Source organism: Elgaria multicarinata, chromosome 9 (genome assembly GCF_023053635.1).
Source record: "Elgaria multicarinata webbii isolate HBS135686 ecotype San Diego chromosome 9, rElgMul1.1.pri, whole genome shotgun sequence".
Classification (NCBI taxonomy): domain Eukaryota; kingdom Metazoa; phylum Chordata; class Lepidosauria; order Squamata; family Anguidae; genus Elgaria; species Elgaria multicarinata.
Window position 1 is genome coordinate 99745733 of NC_086179.1, and position 21861 is coordinate 99767593.

The 21861-nt window shown below is 42.9% G+C and overlaps 1 protein-coding gene across 1 annotated transcript in view; it reads right to left on the bottom strand.

Moving 5' to 3' along the window:
- Positions 1 to 2447: 2447 nt before the first annotated feature.
- The window catches only part of GALNT8 (polypeptide N-acetylgalactosaminyltransferase 8), a 52267-nt gene continuing 32853 nt past the window's right edge, over positions 2448 to 21861 (bottom strand). The window contains exons 6-10 of the mRNA XM_063135035.1: positions 18075 to 18260; positions 15788 to 15925; positions 11976 to 12071; positions 9975 to 10142; positions 2448 to 2588 (exon numbers count right to left, since the gene is read on the bottom strand). Coding sequence (XP_062991105.1) covers positions 2448 to 2588; positions 9975 to 10142; positions 11976 to 12071; positions 15788 to 15925; positions 18075 to 18260 — 729 coding nt within the window. The remainder of the gene's footprint in view (positions 2589 to 9974; positions 10143 to 11975; positions 12072 to 15787; positions 15926 to 18074; positions 18261 to 21861) is intronic.

The following is a 21861-nucleotide window of genomic DNA, read 5'->3' on the forward strand; positions in this document are numbered from 1 at the left end:
TTCAGGTACAAGGATCTGCCCTACGTTTTCTATAGTGGATGCAACACAAAGAATTCATTCAGCTTCTCTGCCATCTCAACCCCATCCTTTAATGCTCTTTTAACTCTATTGTCATCCAACTGTCCAACCACCTAGCTAGCAATTTCCCTGCTTCTGCGGTATTTAAATGTGTTGTTGTTGTTGTTGTTGTTGTTTAGAGTGACCAGATGACCCAGAAAACCCTGGAGACCTCCAGAAAAACAGGGATCTCTGGGGCAACCGGGGCTGGGCCCCAATTTACCAGGGAAAAGGCCCGAAGGATGTGTTTCCAGGAATGCGTCCTCCAGCCCCCCTTCCCCCAGCACTGATCTGGCCTTCTCCTTAGCTGGGAATGCATCCTTCCCCCCCACCCCCAGCACTGATCTGGCCTTCTTCGTGTTTGTGCCGGTTAAGGAGAAGGCTTGGATTGTTTATTATTCTTAAAAATATTTTTAAAAATTAACAGGGTTGCCATTATTATTATCATCATCATCATCATTATCATCATCATCATCATCTATCTCTCTATTCTTGCTTGTGGTGCTTTTTGTAGATGAACATGATGAGCTTTGCCATTCTGTCATTTACTGATTCAGAAATTTCCTATTGAACATTTTTTAAGTATGACTGCTTTCTGGATGTTGGTGTGCATGTATTTTGGTAGGCCTAATTTCTGAAAGTTTTCTGTAAAAATAATAATAATGTGAAGCTGGTGACTTATGTGACTAATGGAATAATTGTAACTTTTCCCTGTTGCCATAGTTCTTTAACTTCCATAGCCAGTGGTGTATATTTTTCTCTCTTGTGCTCTTCCTTTTCTGCAACATTTTTGTCATTAGGTATTGCTATGGCAATGATGTAGTTGTGTTTTTCTTTGTTGTTTCTGACTGTTATGTCTGGTTGAAGTTAAAACAAGCTAAGAGGTGCTAGCCTCTAGTTCATTTTGTGCCATGGCTAATGTTTGCAAGTTAATAGTATTTCATACTCTTTCTGAATGCTTGGTTGCTTGGTTGTTGTACTAGAATATTATTATTATTATTATTATTATTATTATTATTATTATTATTATTGCATTTTTATACTGCCCAACAGCCAAAGCTCCCTGGGCGGTTCACTTGTCAACTGCTTCATTTGTTCAGTGGCAGCAGTATGCTGAATCTGTGAGTATGGATGTGAGAAAGGTGATGTGGAAAGAGTGATAAATGTTAGGAAAGGTTAGACTATGGTCATCCAGTGAAGGATTTGCAGGCAGAAAAGATATTTGAGGGAAGGGGAGACTGTATAGCGAAAGCTACAGAAGTAGGAATGAGTGAAGTTAATTTCAGATACATTGAATGTCTCACTTATTCTTTATTCTAGTGATTTTAACATTAAGATGTTATGTAGAACAGGTTTGTCTTAATTGGATGCTGTGAAATCAGACCTGTGACCAAGGCCATGTTTGGGTGGCCACGCCCCCTTAGGGCTGTACATGTTTGTGGGCACACCCCTGTACATGTTTGTGGGCACACCCCTTTGGGGACTGGACATGTTGCTGAGCACACCCCTTTGGGGGCAGCCGTGTTGTCCTCCTTTTTGGTTTCCAAAATATGGTCACCCTATTATTATTGGTCTCAATGCTAGTAACAATGTGCTCCTCAAAAATCTTTTTAAAGATGTCTATTATCGTCTGTTGTATTTCTTCTGTGCAAGTTTGTGTCTGTCTTTGTTCTCATTTGAACACGATTTCCGTTTTCTGAAGAAAACCCATTTTCAAATACCATCCTTGTCATGACTCATTACAATGCTGGTAACTAGGGCTGTAACCTTGGGCCAAATCCCTGAACCTGAGGACAAATCCAAGATAGCTTATTATCCCTGAAACCAAAACTCAGAATGACATGAGGTTGGTGAGAGATGCTAAGAATAACAAAAAGGGCTTCTTCAGATACAACTTTGTTTATCTTTGGTTACAACTTTGGTTATCCCTAGCCAGCTGGTGGGCACAAGGTTAGGGAAGTATTTTCTAGCATATATTATTTACCTAAAATGTACACCTCTATTTCCATCATGGTCCCAGGGCATGCTCTGAAAGCACATGAGACAGCCGTCTTACTGAAGCAGGTCTGGGTCTGGCCTGTGCTTGGAGGGAGGACCACCTGGGAAGCAAATGTAGCCATCTTGAGTTCCACGATGGAAGAAAGGTGGGATAGAAATATAATAAATAAATGTTTAAAACGCTCATGACCCTTCAAACTCAACAGCACAATTTGTTCTTTATATATGCAATGTATAACAGCCAACGACATAAGAAGCCAGTAACACCCAAGAATCAAAAGTGCTAAATCTTCAGCAGGAACCTATTCTCTTCATTAAGAAACTCAAAAATGTTCCCTTTAATCTATAAAAGCATGCTTTTTCTTGAATAATAAGCTATCTGTGGTTTCCTTCTATCCCCAGTTCTTCACAGTGTGTTGAATGTGCCAGTCTTGACCCGTACAGTTTTGCATAACAAGTCTGTAATTTAGAGATACTTGGTCTTTCACAATTTCAAGACATCTTTTAGTTTTCCTGTTGATTACAGCTGTTCCCTAGAATGACAAGCAGAGTAATAAAAAAAATAGATATGTATAATTAGAAACACATACTTAAAAATAAAAATAGCAATACTACATATAATAATTCTGAAGCGGAACACATACAAGTTGTAAACGATGTTATAATTTAAACTCAAATTTGTCCTCAAACATTATTCTCAAATTTATTTTCTGCACATTGGTTTTCAATAATCTCTCTACATATTTAGAGTGACAGGGTTCAGATGAAGCAATTACTCATGATGTATTAAATAAACCATCATTGATTATTTAGCCCAACATGGGTTATTGTGTCTGGCGAGAATTTTTAACTCATGGTAGCTTATTTGCCTGAAATAACACATACCGTAATGGTAACACACAGTCTGCAATATGGGTTATTTAACCCACTGTGGGTTATCATGGCGTCTGCCATGCACCATGGTTTAAATTGCTCACCTAGAAAGTTGGACAGCAAGAGTGGTTCAGACTGGTGCTGACATGGAAACAGCAAAGACTCTCACCCTACCTCAACATTGTGAGGGGGGGGGAAGCTTCCCTAAGTATTTATTTGTTTCACCCCATTTTTGATGCACCTGGGATTTTTGCTCCTCTGGGTGTAAGTTTATTTATTTATTTATTTATTACATTTCTATACCGCCCAATAGCCGGCGCTCTCTGGGCGGTTCACAAAAATTAAAACCATTGACAAAGTTTTGCAGGTGGATCAGGTGCCAGCTTATATAGGGAGGATGTGTATGACATTTGGTGCAGATCCTGAAAACCCCCAAGGGTTTATTTGTGCCATACCCGTCTTGATGCACCTGGGATTTCACTCCTGGCATCCCCTGCTGCAATGTGAGAAATGGGTGAAATAGCACCACTGCTCTCGCAGGAGGACTGCAGTGGGATTGGGGTTAAGGGGTGCAGTAACTTACTAGCCTAGTAATGTGGCAGGAGATCACGGACTATTTAAAATATAAGCTGTCGTGCATAGCTTATTAAGTCAATGTTGACTAAAACAACATCCGAATGTGGCCAGTGTGTCAAGTATTTCCTCAATATTTACCAGATATTTGATATCTGGCATCCTGTGGTATTTGATTTCAATATTTCAGAGCTACAGTATTTAGTATTGTAGTGTTTGATGACTGATATGCAAACAATGGTGTTAGTAACATATGATATGAAGTAGCATATGACATGTAGTGGTATTTAATAATAACTGATAATTGGCATGCAGTGAATGAATGAACTAATATTATTTGTTCACAACTAATGTCACTAAAATATTAGGAACATAGCCACATCAGTAAAATCATGCAAATGCATATCTAAATTAAAAGTATCTCAATAATTTCAATTAATTATAATGAGGCAAGAACATCTGTAGGGCTGGCTCAAGACATTTGGCTGCCTGGTGCAGATCAGCAAATGCCCACCCACCCTAATTATAAGAGGTCAAGTACATTTTATCCTCTGTTTTCTCCTTCATTTGTCTGGTTGGTCACAATGGGAATAGATTGGTACTATGTCATAAAAAGGCCTTTTTGAAAGAAACATAATCCATGTCCATCCTCCCTATATGCTGATTTACATTGAAATGATTCGTCACAACCTGGTTTCCAATGCATTTCCATTGGTCTACTCTGAGTAGGACTCTACTTGTGTTTCTTTATAACATGATGTAATTTTTGTGGTTTGCTGCCAAACTCAGTACAATTCTCCATAGGCGTCTCTAACATATGCCTGGCAATTAAGTGTTTTTAATATGATTAGTAATATGTTTGTGTTTCTTTATAACATGATGTAACTTTTGTGGTTTGCTGACAATTTCATTTAAACTCAGCTGTACAGTGCTCGATAGGCGTCACTACCACATGGTACCACAAAAATTGCTGCAGGGCCTGAAGGGGTGTGGCCTGATTGCTATCAGAAAGGGTGTTGCCTGATTGCTATCAGCAGCTGAGTGGGTGGGGGGTGTCTCATTCTGATTCCTCACTCCAAGCTGAGCAGAAGCAGAGAAGAGGAGCTGCCTCAGGTGGACTAGGAGCTACAAAAGGAAGCCAGCACCCAGAGAGTGAGGGAAGGGGTAGCGAAGAAAAGCAATGACATGCCAGGTTCCAATATCGGCAGCAACAGGACATCCACAAAGATTAGAGCCTCTCTCTCAACTGACATGAGAGTTTTTCTCAAAGGATGACCCTTCATCGCCCATGATGTGGAACTCTGAGAAAAATGCCTTTGGTCTGTTCTGTTTTGCCCTGTGGGCTGCTTCAACTGACCTCTCCTTTCCCACATTTTGATCTGTAGATGCCTCGCCTCTGCTGAGCTCCTAATCTGCAACAGGAAAGGTGCCCTGCTTGCCCAGTAATTCTTAGCTAAAAATTGGAGATCCCCTTGATGCCAAGGGCTGAAACTTCTCAAGGTGCAATACCCCAAAGAAGAGATTTGGCAACCTGAGTTTGAAGGAAATGGCTCCAGCAGGGTGTTTTTTTATTAATTAAAAAAAACAAAACACCTTGAACTTTTAAAAAATTCCTAAAAATCAAAGGATGAACAGTTCTGGTTCAAACTTGGCATGGCTAAAGCCCTACTTTAAAAAAATTATAAACCACCCAGAGAGCTTCGGCTGTTGGGTGGATAAAAATGGAATAAATAAATAAATAAATTCAAAAAAATTAATGGATGATCATAGAATCATAGAATAGCAGAGTTGGAAGGGGCCTACAAGGCCATCAAGTCAGGAATCCACCCTAAAGCATCCCTGACAGATGGTTGTCCAGCTGCCTCTTGAATGCATCTAGTGTGGGAGAGCCCACAACCTCTCTAGGTAACTGATTCCATTGTCATACTGCTAACAGTCAGGAAGTTTTTCCTGATGTCCAGCTGGATCTGTCTTTCTTTAACTTGAGCCCGTTATTCCGGGTTCTGCATTCTGGGTGGAGTGGATCTTCTTCAAATTTGGCATGGCTAAAGCCCTATGTAAGAGCTATCACCATGCCAAGTTTCATCTATTTGCCTTTTAAAATGGTAGAGATGTAAGCATTTTTGTTAATTCCCATTAAAGTAGAGCTGCCCTTTGGGTGGGGAGGATGGGTGATAACTTTCTCCTACAGAAAGTGGTGGAAGGAACTAGAGGATCGGCAATCCTTGACTTGTTATTGACCAATAGGGATGACTAAGTGGATAAAGTGGCAGTTGCGGGAACTCTGGGGGAAAGTGACCACGTCATACTTGAATTCTTGATTATGAAGGAGACAAAAGTCGAGCGTAGCCATACACACACTCTGGATTTTAGGAAAGCTGATTTTAATGAACTCAGAACTATAATAAGTAAGGTCCCTTGGCAAGTGAGCCTAATGAGAAAAGGAGTGCAGGATGGGTGGGAGTATTTAAAAAAGGAAATTTTAAAGGCACAGTTACAAACAATTCCAACAAGGAGAAAAGATAGAAGACAACAGCGGAAACCAATGTGGCTCCACAAAAAGCTTAGAGATGACCTGAAAAAAAAGGGATACATATAGGAAGTGGAAGGAAGGCCAGGCTACAAAAGAAGAGTACAGACAAGTGGCGCAGAAGTGCCGAAATGGCGTCAGGAAGGCTAAAGCTGTGAATGAGCTGAGATTAGCGAGGGATGCTAAAAGCAATAAAAAGGCTTTCTTCAGATATGTGAGTAGTAAAAGACAGACGAAAGAAATGGTGGTTCAACTGCTTAATGAGGATGGCAAATTGATAACAGATGACAAAGAAAAGGCTGAAGTGCTCAATTCCTACTTTGCCTCGGTCTTCTCCCAAAAGTGGGTCTATGACCCCCCTGGAGAAAGTGAAGCAGAAGTTGAGGGGGCAGGATTGCAGTTTGAGATTGATAAACAAATGGTCAAAGAACACCTAATTTCCTTGAATGAGTTTAAATCTCCAGGGCCTGATGAACTGCATCCTAGAGTAATGAAAGAGCTAGCAGAAGAACTCTCAGAACCTTTGTCTATTATCTTTGCAAAATCATGGAAGACGGGTGAGGTGCCGGACGACTGGAGGAGGGCTAACGTTGTCCCTATCTTCAAAAAGGGCAAAAAGGAGGAACCTGGGAACTACAGACCAGTCAGTCTGACATCCATCCCTGGGAAAATTCTGGAACAGATAAGAAGTCAATCTGTAAACACCTTGAAATCAATGCAGTGATTACTAGAAGCCAACATGGATTTGTCAGAACAAATCCTGTCAGACTAATTTGATCTCATTTTTTGATAGGATATCTTGACTTCAGCAAAGCTTTTGACAAAGTACCACATGACATTCTGATTAACAAACTAGCTAAAAGTGGGCTAGATGGAACAACTATTAGGTGGATTCACAGTTGGCTACAGAAGCGGACTCAAAGTGTACTTATCAATGGAACCTTCTCAAACTGGGGAGAGGCAACGAGTGGGGTGCCGCAGGGCTCAGTCCTGGGCCCAGTGCTCTTCAACATTTTTATTAATGATTTGGACGAGGAGGTGCAGGGAACGCTTATCAAATTTGCAGATGACACAAAATTGGGTGGGATAGCTAATACCCTGGAAGACAGAAACAAACTTCAAAGTGATCTTGATAGGCTGGAGTGCTGGGCTGAAAACAACAGGATGAAATTTAATAGGGATAAATGCCAAGTTCTACATTTAGGAAATAGAAACTAAAGGCACAGTTACAAGATGGGGGATACTTGGCTCAGCAATACTACAAATGAGAAGGATCTTGGAATTGTTGTAGATTGCAAGCTGAATATGAGCCAACAGTGCGATATGGCTGCAAGAAAGGCCAATGCTATTTTGGGCTGCATTAATAGAAGTATAGCTTCCAAATCACGTGAGGTACTAGTTCCTCTCTATTCGGCCCTGGTTAGGCCTCATCTAGAGTATTGCGTCCAGTTCTGGGCTCCACAATTTAAGAAGGACGCAGACAAGCTGGAGCGTGTTCACAGGAGGGCAACGAGGATGATCAGGGGTCTGGAAACAAAGCCCTATGAAGAGAGACTGAAAGAACTGGGCATGTTTAGCCCGGAGAAGAGAAGATTGAGGGGAGACATGATAGCACTCTTCAAATACTTAAAAGGTTGTCACACAGAGGAGGACCAGTATCTCTTCTCGATCCTCCTAGAGTGCAGGACACGGAACAACAGGCTCAAGTTAAAGGAAGCCAGATTCCAGCTGGACATCAGGAAAAACTTCCTGACTGTTAGAGCAGTACGACAATGGAATCAGTTACCTAGGGAGGCTGTGGCTCTCCCACACTAGAGGCATTCAAGAGGCAGCTGAACCATCTGTCAGGGATGCTTTAGGGTGGATTCCTTTATTGAGCAGGGGGTTGGACTCGATGGCCTTGTAGGCCCCTTCCAACTCTGCTATTCTATGATTCTATAATTCTATGTCTAAGCAGAGGCTAAAAAATGGTCATGGTAACCCCTTCAAAGTTGTTGTTGTTGTTTATTTGTTTAGTCATTTCCGACTCTTCATGACTTCATGGACCAGCCCACGCCAGAGCTTTCTGTCGGCTGTCGCCACCCCTAGCTCCCCCAAGGTCAAGTCTTTCACCTCCAGAATATCATCCATCCACCTTGCCCTTGATCGGCGCCTCTTCCTTTTGCCTTCCACTTTCCCTAGCATCAGCCTCTTCTCCAGGGTATCCTGTCTTCTCATTATGTGGCCAAAGTACTTCAGTTTTGCCTTTAATACCATTCCCTCAAGTGAGCAGTCTGGCTTTATTTCCTGGAGTATGGACTGGTTTGATCTTCTTGCAGTCCAAGGCACTCTCAGAATTTTCCTCCAACACCACAGTTCAAAAGCATCTATCTTCCTTCGCTCAGCTTTCCTTATGGTCCAGCTCTCTCAGCCATAGGTTACTACGGGGAATACCATTGCTTTAACTATACGGACCTTTGTTGTCAGTGTGGTGTCTCTGCTCTTAACTATTTTATCAAGATTTGTCATTGCTCTCCTCCCAAGAAGTAAACGTCTTCTGATTTCCTGGCTGCAGTCAGCATCTGCAGGAATCTTTGCGTCCAGAAATACAAATTCTGTCACTGCCTCCACGTTTTCTCCCTCTATTTGCCAGTTATCAATCAAGCTGGTTGCCATAATCTTGGTTTTTTTGAGGTTTAACTGCAACCCAGCTTTTGCACTTTCTTCTTTCACCTTCGTGAGTTGTACAAATTTCCCAGGTCACCCTCTTTCTGGCCATCCTTGCCCATGCCTGGCACACGTGCCATAACAGCAATAGTATTTAGTAGTAATACTGACAGTATTTGATAGCTGACATGCAATAATGTTAGCATATATCATCAGCAGACAGCTTGAATTTAAGGTCTGCGAACATCTAACAGCTTGATGTTCCACATGCTTACTTAAATTTAAGCCCCATTGAGTTCAATGAGGAATAACTCCCACATAAGTCTATATAGCATTGCAGCTCTTCAGTTTCCATCTTGAGGTAAAGTTTCTAATTTACACATTCAAATTCAAAATATGAGTGGTGAAATTATAAAATACATTGAATTTTGAATATTTGGGAGCATCGATTTCAGCTCTAAATCTTTAAAACATGAAGAGCAATATAGGCCCTTTCTACACCTAAGGATTATCCCAGGAAAATGGACGCATCCTCCCTGCCTGCTCCCGGGATCCGTTGCGTGTCACTTGCAGGGATCCCGGGATGATCCCTGGAAAAAAGGCAGGTGTAGGCAGGGCCGGTGCCAGACTATTTTGCGCCCTAGGCAATGTGAGGTACTTTCACCCACCCACCCCACCCCCCAAAACACCAACTTTGATTTTTAAGAACATATGTTACCTGGAAAAAATAAGAAGCACAAAACTTGAAACTGCTAAAAATATTTTAAAGTGCAAGAAATACGCCATGCCAATTATAGCAAACAAATTGGAAAGGAATGTTGATGGGTCTAAAATGCATTATTTAATAGGAATATCACCTCCAAATCATCCCCCTCCCCAACTCACACGTGCGCGCGCATACACACTCAGCATCACTCACGCCAAACAAACACATGCATTTACTCAAAGACCCCATGATGCACCCCATTCACCCATACATTCTCTCTCTCTCTCTCTTCCAGGCGCATTCCAGAAGTCCGAACGTGGAGCCGCCCCACCCCCACCCCAGCGTCCCTGGCTTTGCTTCGACTGGGCGGAAATTTGCCAGTCCCAGCTGAATCCTTGGGTCAGACCGGCTCACAGCCAAAGCACATGAGTACTGCACTGTGCCCGGCACCCCGCCTGAGTGGCCTCTATGGTAGCACCGGCCCTGGGTGTAGGAACGGCCCTAGATATGGATCTATTAGTGATGTTTTAATACGCTTGATTCTCTGTTCTTTCTGAATTGCTATGTGTGCATAATAAATTAGAAGCTTACTTGTTTGAAATCCCAGTGCATATTCAGTTCTTTTGCAGTGGCTTCATCACATCGCTCTAGAATGGGCAGCTCTCCTTTGCCAGAGTCTGTCAAGCATCTATCACCTGCATTACGCCGAGATTGTAAACCTCCTACATAGAGCTCTCCAGTGCTATGATAGAACGTGTGCTAGAATAGAATATTGCATGGCTTTAAGTAGACATCTTTGTTCATTTGACACCATGAACAGATAGCAGTTAGTGACTTCAGAGAAGCAGCAGGATCAGAGCTCTGGTCACAGCCACACTTCTTTCTCAAAGCATCGATGAGCAGAGCAGCACCATTCAAGTGGTACTTTGGGAGGAGGATACAAGGTGGCAGCCTGAGCTCTGTTCTTGCTGCTTAAGCCTTTGGCAGAACAGGCATCTTTTTAACTGGGACATGGGGAAAGAGGGGAAGCTGGCACAGCATGCACCCTCCAAATATCCCCCCCACACACATACACACTCCATTTCATATTCTTTTTTTGGAGGACTGGGATCGTCTCCAATCTGGTAGAACCAGCAGTTCTGGAGGGCTGGTCCCTCTGGAGGGTGACCCCGCCTTCTTCCGCCGAGCTATTCGTCCCGTCCGGCGCGGACGAAGCTGGGTGGCGGCGGTGGCGGCGGCAAGGACGTGTCTTCCTCATCTCTTCACCAGGCAAGTTACACGCTCGTTCTCGGGGTGCACTGGGGGCGGATGGAAGTGCCCCGAGAACGACGTGTGGAAGAGCCCTTGGTCTCAGCCATCAACCAGAGAATGAGCAATTGCAACGAGTTTGCTTCACTCTGGTTCAATAGTAGGTTGATGGACTATCAGGCGCAAGTCACCAGCCAGATGACCAAGGACTTGTGGGTAGTTGCTCCAGAACCATCTCAGCTAAAACAGCAGTAAGGGAGGATAAACCTCACATGACAAAGGAAAAATATATTTGAAATACATCACAATCCAATGACTTTAGAATGTTGTGCTTGATCTCTATTGGTGCAATTCTCATTTGTTACTTCCAAGGCCAGTCTGTCCCCTACTTTATGCAAATGCCTGTTAGCGATTCATTTTTTCATTGTGGCGTTGTCAAACAGAGGTTGTCTCCGGGAGTCCTGGGAGAAAAGAGGGATGAGAACGGGTTTTCCCAGGTATAAATACTCCCTGGGAAAATCCAATTCTTCCCGTAGTTTTGGGATCGTCCCAAGACCACGGGACATGTGGCCGCCCATCCCAGCTTCTTCCCTCCTCCCCACGAATAGCAGGGAGCAGTAGAGGCAAGGAACGAGGCCGGGAGGAATCGGGGTGGGGGGAGCAGGGTCAGGGCTTTTTTTTTTTTTACTTACATTTAAGTTGGAATACATGTGCGCTCAGCTCCTTTAAAAAAAGGGGGCAGGCACAACACCCTCATTCCTCTCGGGATGTCACGCCCACATGTGGACTAAGGGGAGGATCTTGCAATCAGCATGTCACGAGATCCCCCTCCCTCCCTCTGGTGTAGAAATGGCCAGAACCCCCTTCTTTACTATTCCCTCCACCCTTCGTGCTTTATTTTTTCCCCTCTACGCGGTCTTGTCTTCTTCGTTTGTAAACCTGGAAGAATTAGTTATTGTTGCATTTTACTTGTTGTATGGAGACCATTCTTGCTTGAAAAACAGTTTAAATATAATAAATAAATAGATGGCCATGGGAAAGAGTGAGCCAATGCATATCCTATGGGATGTGGTTGGGCCTCTAATTCAAGGTGATGATCAGGCACACTGCTTGGCACAAAAAGGACTAGAAGGAGAGGCTCCATAATGCCTCTCCTGAGTATGAATTTTTATGAGGTGCAGGCATGGGAGGTGATGACTGAGACTTGCACCAGAAATCATTCCTAATTTATAAAAGAAAGATGGTTTAAGAAAGCAACCATTAAATATCTTAAGAATTTTCTTAATTGCTTAGGGAAAAATCAAACCAGAAACTACTCCTGAGCAGCTTTTATTGTAAACTTACCTGTGGGCTGTATCCATGACAGTTGTACATTATGGGAGTGTTTCCAGGGATTGGGCCTTGATCTATGCAGATGTCTTTGTTCAGCGTGTTTTTCATCTGGGAGGTAAATGAGACTTGCTTAATACCTCAGTTTACAATTCTGAGCCCCAAAGGAGAAACAAGGGAATGAACCTCCCCACTGCTGAAGCTTACTAAAAATCCAGTAAAAACAAAGAACTTCATCAAAGACATGAGAAACTAGCTTTCTTGAAGTCCTGCAACACAAGGATTAGCATGCCTGCATTTTATGGAATCCCCTCCCCTGTGAAACCCCAAGATGCTTAATCATATTTGACAAGTTTAGGCTTCCTAACACTACCTCTACAGAATCTGGCTACTCTATTGCACTTGCCCTAAATTATATATCCCTCCTTCCATCTCAAGTTGCTGAACATGCATAGGCTCTCCCCATGATCTGGAACCCTGCATGATCAGAGGGTGCTTCTTCATGGTTCTAAATCACACAGGGGGTCTCCATGGATAGAAAGGGCTCTACACTGTAGAAGAACTAGGAAGGGTTGTAACATCTCATGCTGTGCTAAATGCAGGCTCCACAGACTTATATACTTGTCTTGTGTTGCTCTTATATTGTGAGTAATCCCTGCATAAGATCGGATCTCTACTTAATCCAGAGTACAGTTCATGCATCCAGTTGTTAATGTGTTGAATGAACTAATGTGTAGAAATTACAAAGGAGCATATTTTGGCTAAATATTAGTAGAAACATTGTAACAGTAAAACTTGTTCAATAGTGGAGGTGGCCAGTCTCTGGAGGTGGTATGTTCTCCTTCACTGGTGGTATTTCAGTAGTTGCAAGATTCTTGCATTGGCAGGACATTGGACTGTATGACAATCAAAGTCCCTTCCAAATCTAAAACTAATTAACCAAAAAAAAAACACCCTTCTGATTTAACATGTTGTGTTAAGGGTTTTCCATTTCCCTCATACTCCAAAATGCCAAGATATTACAGTTCTTAAGGGCCATGTCCTTAACAAATGTGTTATTTAGGCAATATGCGTATGCTATGGTATCCTAATCTGTGTTTATTTCCACATTCAACGGCATCTTGGAGCTGGATGGCTGTTTGTGGCAGAGTGGTGGACCCAAGTCTCAGGTTTGTTTACTCACTGGAATTAAGAATGGGAACACTCACCCTAGCCTAGGTCACACGCCACTCACCGGACTCCCACCAGACACACACAGCAAGCTGCTGGGTGGTCTGTGGGCACTTGGCTAGTGGCAGTGGTCACCCAATCCCATTTTTGTAATGTCTTATTTGCACAAATGGCAGCCATAAAGTAGGGTGACGATATTTTGGAAACCAAAAAGGAGGACAACATGGACGGCCCCCAAGGGGGTGTGTCCAGCACCAAGGGGGCGTGCCCACCCGAACATAGCCTTGGTCACATGTCTGATTTTACAGCACACATTTAAGACAAATCTGTTCTACATAGCATCTTAATGTTAAAATCACTGAAATAAAGAACAAGTGAGAGATTCAATGTATCTGACTCACTCCTACTTTTGTAGGTTTTGCTGTACTTTGAAGCTTTTGCTATGCTTTGTGTGATACAGTCTCCCCTTCCCTCAAATATCTTTTCTGACTGTATCTTCACTCATTGCAAGCTGCTATTGTTGTTAACAGGGTTTGCTACTGGCCGGCCAGAGGGCTGGCTTTTTTTTTATTTCAATTTTTAAATGCTTGTGCATAATTGTCACAAGTTTCTCTACACTGAGCCTCGTGTGGCGCAGAGTGGTAAAGCAGCAGTTTCTGCAGCTGAAACTCTCCCCACGGCCTGAGTTCGATCCCAGCAGAAGCTGGTTTCAGGCAGCCGGCTCGGGCCGACTCAGCCTTCCATCCTCCCGAGGTCAGTAAAATGAGTACCCAGTTAGCTGGGGGAAAGATAATAATGGCTGGGGAAGGCAATGGCAAACCACCCCGCTATAAAGCCTGTCAAGAAAACATCAGCGAAAGCTGGTGTCCCACCAAGAGTCAGAAATGACTCCGTGCTTGCATGAGAGGTTCCTTTTCTTTCCTTTCTCTACACTAACATTAGGGTGGGTGTTGTGGCAGTTTACCTAAGACTGGAGATCCCCTTAATGCCAAGGGCTGAAACTGCTCAATATGCGAAACCCCAAAGAGGAGGTTTGACAACTTGAGTTTGAAGGATATGGCTCTAGCAGTTTTAAAACACAATAATTTTAAAACTTTAAACTTTTAAAAAAATCCTAAAAAAACAATTGGTGAACAGATCTGATTCAAACCTGGCATGGCTAAATCTCTCCTTAAGAGCTATCATGGTGCCAGCTTTCAGCCCTTTATCTTTTAAAAATGTCATTTTTAAAAAATAATTTTAAAACCTCAAACTTTTTTTAAAAGTCCTAAAGCTCAATGGATGGACAGATCTTTCAATCTTGGCATAGCTAAAGTCCTTGTTAAGAGCAATCATGGTGCCAAGTTTCATCTCTTTATCTTTAAAAATATATTTTTTTAAAAAATTAAATCCTCAAATTTTAAAAAATTCCTAAAAATCAATGGATGAACAGATCTGTTTCAAATTTGGTAAGACTAAAGCCCTTCCTAAGAGCTACCGTCGTGCCAAGTCTTTATCTTAAAAAATGACAGAGTTATAGCATTTTAGTTAATTCCCATTAGAGCTGCCCTTTGGAAAAATCCGGATTTCCCCTCCCCTCCCGGATTTCCCATCAAAAACCCGGGCAAATCCGGGCAAACCCAGTCATACGGTCACCCTACATAAAGGAACCATATACATAAGATTACAGGCATAAATAGACCACCAAGTTGGGCAAGGCAGGGATCCACGGACTAGAATCCAGGGGGCCAAGCTGGCAATTCCTTGCTGGGCCTCAAGCCCCAGCTGGATGCTGGCCCCATCTTTAACTGGAATAGACACATAGAGTCTATGCAACTGAAGTTATGTTTCCATGTTACAAGTATCCAATGGCAACCAATATCATCCACTGACTGTTCAGAAACTGTAGTTATTGAAGAATGCAGCTGCTGGATTATTAACTGAAATAGGTGTTATGATCGCATTATGCCTGACTATACAAGCTGGCTTCCAGTTCAATTCAAAGTGCTGGGTTTGACCTTTAAAGCCCTCACAGCATTGAACTAGGGGCCCTGTCTCCATATGTGCCTACCTATATATTAAGGTCTTCATTAATATATTTCTACGGGTTCCCCTGCTGTTTGAGGTGAGTCAGTAGCTACCAGAGAATGGGCCTTCTCAGGGCTGGTGAACCAGCTGTGCAACACCTTCCCCAGAGAGGTTTACCTGATGTCTACCTTATTATTCTTTTGGCCAGCTGACTCTTTCATACTGCATTATGATTTTGTGAAAAGAGTACAACTGCTACTTCTGTCAAGCAAATGTTAATTAAAATCATTAGCCGATTACACCTGGTTACAGCCACTAGACTGGAATTTGTATGTTCTTCAGAATGGGGGCACCAAGAGATAGGGATGTAAGAAAACTCACAGATTTGAAAGTCACCCAAAGGATAGACCTAAGGTTTATCCCTGGATCGTCCAGGGGTCAAACCTGTTCATCTAGGTGATCCAGTGCTCAGGCAGGGGCAAACCCTGGATGATCCCAGGATAAACCTTAGGTCTAGCTGTGGCCTTGGTCCTACCCTTTGCTGATCAATTTATGAACCCATCCACAGATCAACCTTGGCAGCACGGTAGATGCAGTGCAATATGTGCTTCTGAAATACAAAATGTGTAATCTTTCTAGCTATTACTTACTGTTCCATAGGCCACAATGGCAGTCTGAGGTACTAAGTTAGGATATACAGTTTTGATATACCAATCAAAGCTTTTACAGTTCAGTTTCTTCCTTAGTTCTTTCCTAGATGAAACATCTCCATAGTCTATTTCAGGATTCTGAAAAAGTATTGTATCAGTTTCATACATCTAGTATAAAGCAGCTCGAAACACTCAATATAAACATGTAAAACTATATTCCATAGGGCTCCCCTCCTACCCTGTTTTGATTGCTTACCAGGTTCATACTTGTTTAGTTTCAACAATTCTACAGGGCTGGATATTCCCAGACCATACACTGGGTATCATGAAACTGGCACTTCTAACACTGCTGTTAAAATTCCTGAATTTGAAATCACTTCTGAAATTTTCACTGAAAATCTGTCAAAGAAAGAATGCCTTGTTTGAATTCTGAAAGCTGCACTGATCATCTTAAATTGGGAAAATGGATATTCACCCAAGAAGATGATAGCTTCAGTGTACAGCCAGATCATAGCTCATAGCAGTAGTAGTAGTAGTAGTAGTAGTAAAGCTTTATTGTTTCAACTAATGGTTACAACAAGTATAATAAAAACAATGCTAAAACAAATCATACATGCAAGATCAGAAATTTTGCTCTATACATTTGGGCTGTAAGAGCGAAGTTGGCCAATGCCAATATGACAGTCTTGTTACTGCATGTAAACAAAAAGTGACTTCTTTCTGAATTGGACCAGCTGGACTTGTTTTGTTGGATCAGGCCAGGGTCCATTTAGTCTGGCATTCTGTTTCCAAATGTGACCAGCCAGAACTTCACAAGAAGAGGAGAGTGCAAATAGCTGGTTAGTCCCTAGCACGACCTGCTACTCAGGGATTCTGAACACAGGGGTTTCATTTATCTGTGCATGGTTAGTGGTCATTAATATAGCTCTCCACATATTTGTTTACTCCTTTTTAAAAGCCATCTAAGCTTGTGACAGCATTCTATATGTTAATTATGTAAGGGGGAAAACCTCCACCTTTTTGTTCTGAACCTAGTGCCAACTAAGTTCATTGCATGAAGCCAAGTTCTAGCATTAAGCAGCAGAGGCTGGTGGCTCTGATTTTGGTGAGGCCGTAAATCCACTCTGGGTTTCAGTCAGAATCAGGCCAGATCTACATCTTGTGTCAAAACATTACAAATGTGGCATAAAAAGCAGGAAATAACTCTATTAAAACAGTATGTGGAATGTGTTCTGTGCCGCAACAGTTATCGGTGCACTTCAATACCACTATAAAACAGTAGTGTAGATCTAGCTGCAGTCAGAATTCTAAAGGAGCTCTCCAAGGTGCCGAGCCTATTTTTTGGGATAGGGTTCAGCCGCTTGGATAGCTCCTTTAGTGTTTTGTTTACTGCTAGGTCCCAGAGCCCTGTGGTTCAGCAGTCACTTGTGCATTCCAGTGGGCTCCTGCCCTTCATCACTTGCTACACTTGTGCTGGTCCCTTTGCCCAAGGTGCATTGTGATTTGAAAGGGGGCTGGTGTTATGGGTGGAAAAATAATTTCCCAGCTTTTATGTGTTCAGTTCAACCATAACTCATGAACCGCCGTTGGCTTTTGCCACTGATTATATATATTTCAGACTGTTGCTGGTTTGATGGCTAGTTCCTTGGTCATGGTGTGTGCACTTGCATGGCTTTCCTCTCCAGAAACAAATTCTGTAGCTGTTCTTATTGTTTTAAAAAGTTTTAATCTCTGGTCAAACTTGCTTTACAACGGGAAAAAGAAACATTTGTGCCACTACGTTAAGCAATGCTTCTCTATAAACTATAGAGCCTCTTCAGCATTAGTGATTAATTAAGTTTAGTTTTCTAAGCCAAAATTGTCCAGATTCTTTAATCTTTCCCTATAGATGCCCTTTGCTTAACTTTTCCAGTTCTATCATAACCCTTTAGAGGTGGAACTACAGGAGCTTTGCTTTTTTAATATCCGGACATGTTTTGTTATTTTCTTTCAACGTTTTCAATAAACATGAAGGGTTAAAATAAATGAATATTATACATTTAGAATGCCATGGGAGTTGGAATCTGTTTATACATTGTGTCAATCAGGCAGCAAAATCAAGCAAATTGAGTTCCTGTCTGGTAAGATGCAGTCAGGTTACTAGGGACACAAATTGGGCAGCTTGGAATGTAAAGTGCAGCATGGGTTCAGTCAATCCATATTCCACAGCTAAAATGTCCATGTAAATTTGCCTCTGGTTATTATTTTTCCATATTGCAAATTATCTAAAATACTATTGGCCAATAACCTCAAAAGGAATATTCCATGCATAGTAGACCATGTTCTTATACTCATCCATCCACACTTCTGCAACACGCAATGCATTTCGTTTCATGGAAACTGACAAATCTGGTAAGTAGGGCTTGTGAGCTCTTTCCAGGTGAGCAACCCTTGAACACGGCAAGACTTCAATTTTCCCTCCACATTGCCAAACCTGTAGACATGAAACAGACACTTTACAAAATCAGTGTAGATGTAAAATCACTATTTGCACAAGGGCATCTGTGAAAATTTACTTCAATAATTGCAGAAAATATCAATGAGCTACATCACGCCTATCCCCCCCCCCCAGTTTGCCTGCACATTTTTTTTACCTCCATTTCATAAGCAGGGCAAGCGTTCCTCCCTTTTATAATAGTCTCTATACCAGTGAACTCTCTTTTCCCTTGTTTGCTCTCCCGTTGCTATTGCACCCTACCCGCCTCTTCTCCTTCCCACTCCAGCTCACTGGTTCTTGTCATTGATAGACACTGAGATCAAGTGGCAGCCTTCGCCCCTCGCTCATTGGAGCTCCTATGGGAATTAACCAAAATGCTTACAGCTCCCTCATTTTTAAAGATAAAGAGATGAAACTTGGGACTGTGACAGCTCTTAAGTAGGCTGTAGGCATGCCAAGTTTGAATCAGAACAGTTCATCCCTTGTTTTTTTAGGAGTTTTTAATTCCCCCTCCCATGAATCATTCCTTCTCATTAACACACCTCTCCCATTCTGGGCAGAGTTGCTTTAAGGCAGAATCATAGGTGTGTGTGTTCAATGGAGCTCGTTTATTGCCCAGGCTTCATTCCCTTACTCAGGAGTAAATCCCATTGTTTTCAACTGCATTTACATCCAGGAGTACATATATATGGCTTCTATAACTCACCTTACCTGCGCATTTCCATGTTGCTCAACACATGATGCAGCGGTCCATCCGCTGCTCCCTGGATTTAAACCCCTAAAATGCACATATTCAAAGGTGCCGATTTGCCATGACTTTTGCTAAGCCTTTGACTTTAAAGTGAATAAGGAGACAGGGGAGCTGAGGAAGGTGGGCATTAGAGTGTGGGGATCCCAGGGAAGGGAAGGAGGCAGCTTGGGCTGGGCAGCTTGGAGGGGAGGCCGAGGGGCTCGTTTCCCTTGCGGCTGCTCAGGCAGTTAAAGGGAAAGCTCAGAATTTAGCTAGATGCTTGCACACAGGGAAGCGGGTCCCAAGGCCATTTGTGGGTGAGCGTAGGCGCAGCTGGGAGAGGTTTGCTATACATAAAGGTAGCAAGAGGCAGCGTTGGCTCTCACGAGTCCCCTAGGACTAAGGCTCTCTCTCCCCATTGCAACCTTCTGCTGCCGTGGCCCCCACCCACCCCAGACGGGAGGCAGCTCCTTATCTGCAAGCTTCTGAGCGACCACACTATTATTTATATTTATTTATTTATTTATTTATTACATTTATATACCGCCCCACAGCCGAAGCTCTCTGGGCGGTTTACAACAATTAAAAATGGTAAACATTAAAAGTATACAAAATTTAAAAACCATCAAAACATAAAAAACAGTATAAACACAGCAGTATCCATTTAAAAACAACAATTCTGGGGTCCATTAAAAACAAACTTAACGTTGTTAAATGCTGTTAAAATGCCTGGGAGAAGAGAAAAGTCTTGACCTGGCGCCAAAAAGATAACAATGTTGGCGCCAGGAGAGCCTCATCGAGGAGATCATTCCACAGTCGGGGGGGGGGGGGGACACTGAAAAGGCCCTCTCCCTTGTTGCCTTCCTCCGAGCTTCCCTCAGAGTAGGCACTCGGAGGAGGACCTTAGATGTTGAGCGCAGTGTACGGGTAGGTTCATGTTGGGAGAGGCGTTCCATCAGGTATTGTGGTCCCAAGCCATGTAGGGCTTTATAGGTTAAAACCAGCACCTTGAACTGGGCTCAGAAACATATAGGCAGCCAATGCAAGTGGGCCAGAATCGGTGTTATATGCTCAAACCTCCCTGTTCCAACTATCCATCTGGCTGCCGTATTTTGCACAAGCTGCAGCTTCCGGACCTTCTTCAAAGGCTGCCCCATGTAGAGGGCATTGCAGTAATCTAATTTGGAAGTTACCAAAGTATGGACAACTGAAGCTAGGTTATCCCTGTCCAGATAGGGGCGTAGCTGGGCCACCAACCGGAGTTGGTAGAAAGCACTCAGTGCCACCGAGGCCACCTGAGCCTCAAGTGGCAAAGATGGTTCTAGGAGAACCCCCAATCTACGAACCTGCTCCTTCAGGGGGAGTGCAACCCTATCCAGAACCGGTTGAACGCCACCCATCCGATCAGAGGAACCACCTATCAGCAGCATCTCAGTCTTGTCTGGATTAAGTTTCAGTTTATTAAAAGACCTATATGTGTTTATGCAGAAGGAAGTCTCTCTCTGTTCAACAGGGTTTACTCAAAGGTAAGCAAGCATCGGATTTTAATATGACTCTGATGTTATGGGGTTAATACTAATATAATATTGCAAGGGTTTTAGTCCTAAAATATTATTCTCAAGTGTTTCTAACTCATGCCACTATTTTTGGCATGTTTTTTTTAAATATATATATATATATATATATATATATATATATATATATATATAAAAAGGGAACGTTCTGGACTGTTCTGTTCTGTTCCAGCTTTTACACTTTCCTGCATTTTTTTCTTTTCTCCATTCCCTATGACTTTCTTTTAGAAGAAGTTGGGCAGAGTGCAAAGGGCATCTACGTTAACCCACAGTTAAAATGCAAAAATTAAGATCTTGGGTGAAACTACAGCTTCAGTCTGCAGCGTGCCTGACCTAAAAGCTAAAAAAGAAAAAAGAAAAAGAATGGTTGCACGGGTGGGGGGGAGAGAAAAGGGGAAACCATCTGGGAGGAAGGGAGAGTGGCAAGGGGAGAGCAGAGACAGAGAGACATGGCACACATGGGGGCGGGGGGAGCACTGGGGTGTGGGGGGAGAGAAAGAGCGCGCGCGCACACACACACACACACACACACACACACACAAATATGCTGAAAGGGGGATGCTGGTGCAAACAGGCAGGACGGGGGAAGAGAGAGGGAGAAGCACACACTAGGGTATAGGGGGGAACAGAAAATGCACACAGAGGACCCAGGAATGGGTGGGGCAGGGTGAGGCAAAGAGCAACTTGCTCACGTCTCCCTCCATCCTTGCAGCTCAGGAGCAAGAGACCCATTGATTACAGTGTCCCTCCCCTACTTGGTGAGACTGCCCCATCACAATGCACAACATGTTCAAAGCGAAGCTTTACTATTCTATGAAAGCTGTCTTCTCCTGAGCCAAACCAATGGCTCATCCAGCTCAGCACTTTCTACAGGGACTACAAACAGCTCCCCAAGATCTTAAGCACAGGCCTTTCCATCCCTGCCATCCGGGATTGCTAGGGACTGAACATGTTATGAACATCATTCATAACATGAATGATGGCTTCTGCTATTGTTAAGAGGAAGTGACATCTTTATTTCTTGAGTACAATTGTTCTGTTACAACCCTTTCATGGTTTGTATTTATTATCCCTCTCCGTCACAGAGTCACACTTGTGACTTAGGTTTAATTTGTTACCCTCCATGGCTGGAACCTTAGGAGTCTGCATGAGAACAGTGTGCACAGCTGGTTTTGTCTTGGAAGTTTCGACTGGTGTCTCTGCATGAGCAAACAGAAATGGTAAAGTGGGTTGCCAATTCAGCCTATGAGCTGCTATAGTAGAAATATCAATGGTAAATCTGGCTACGCAAATA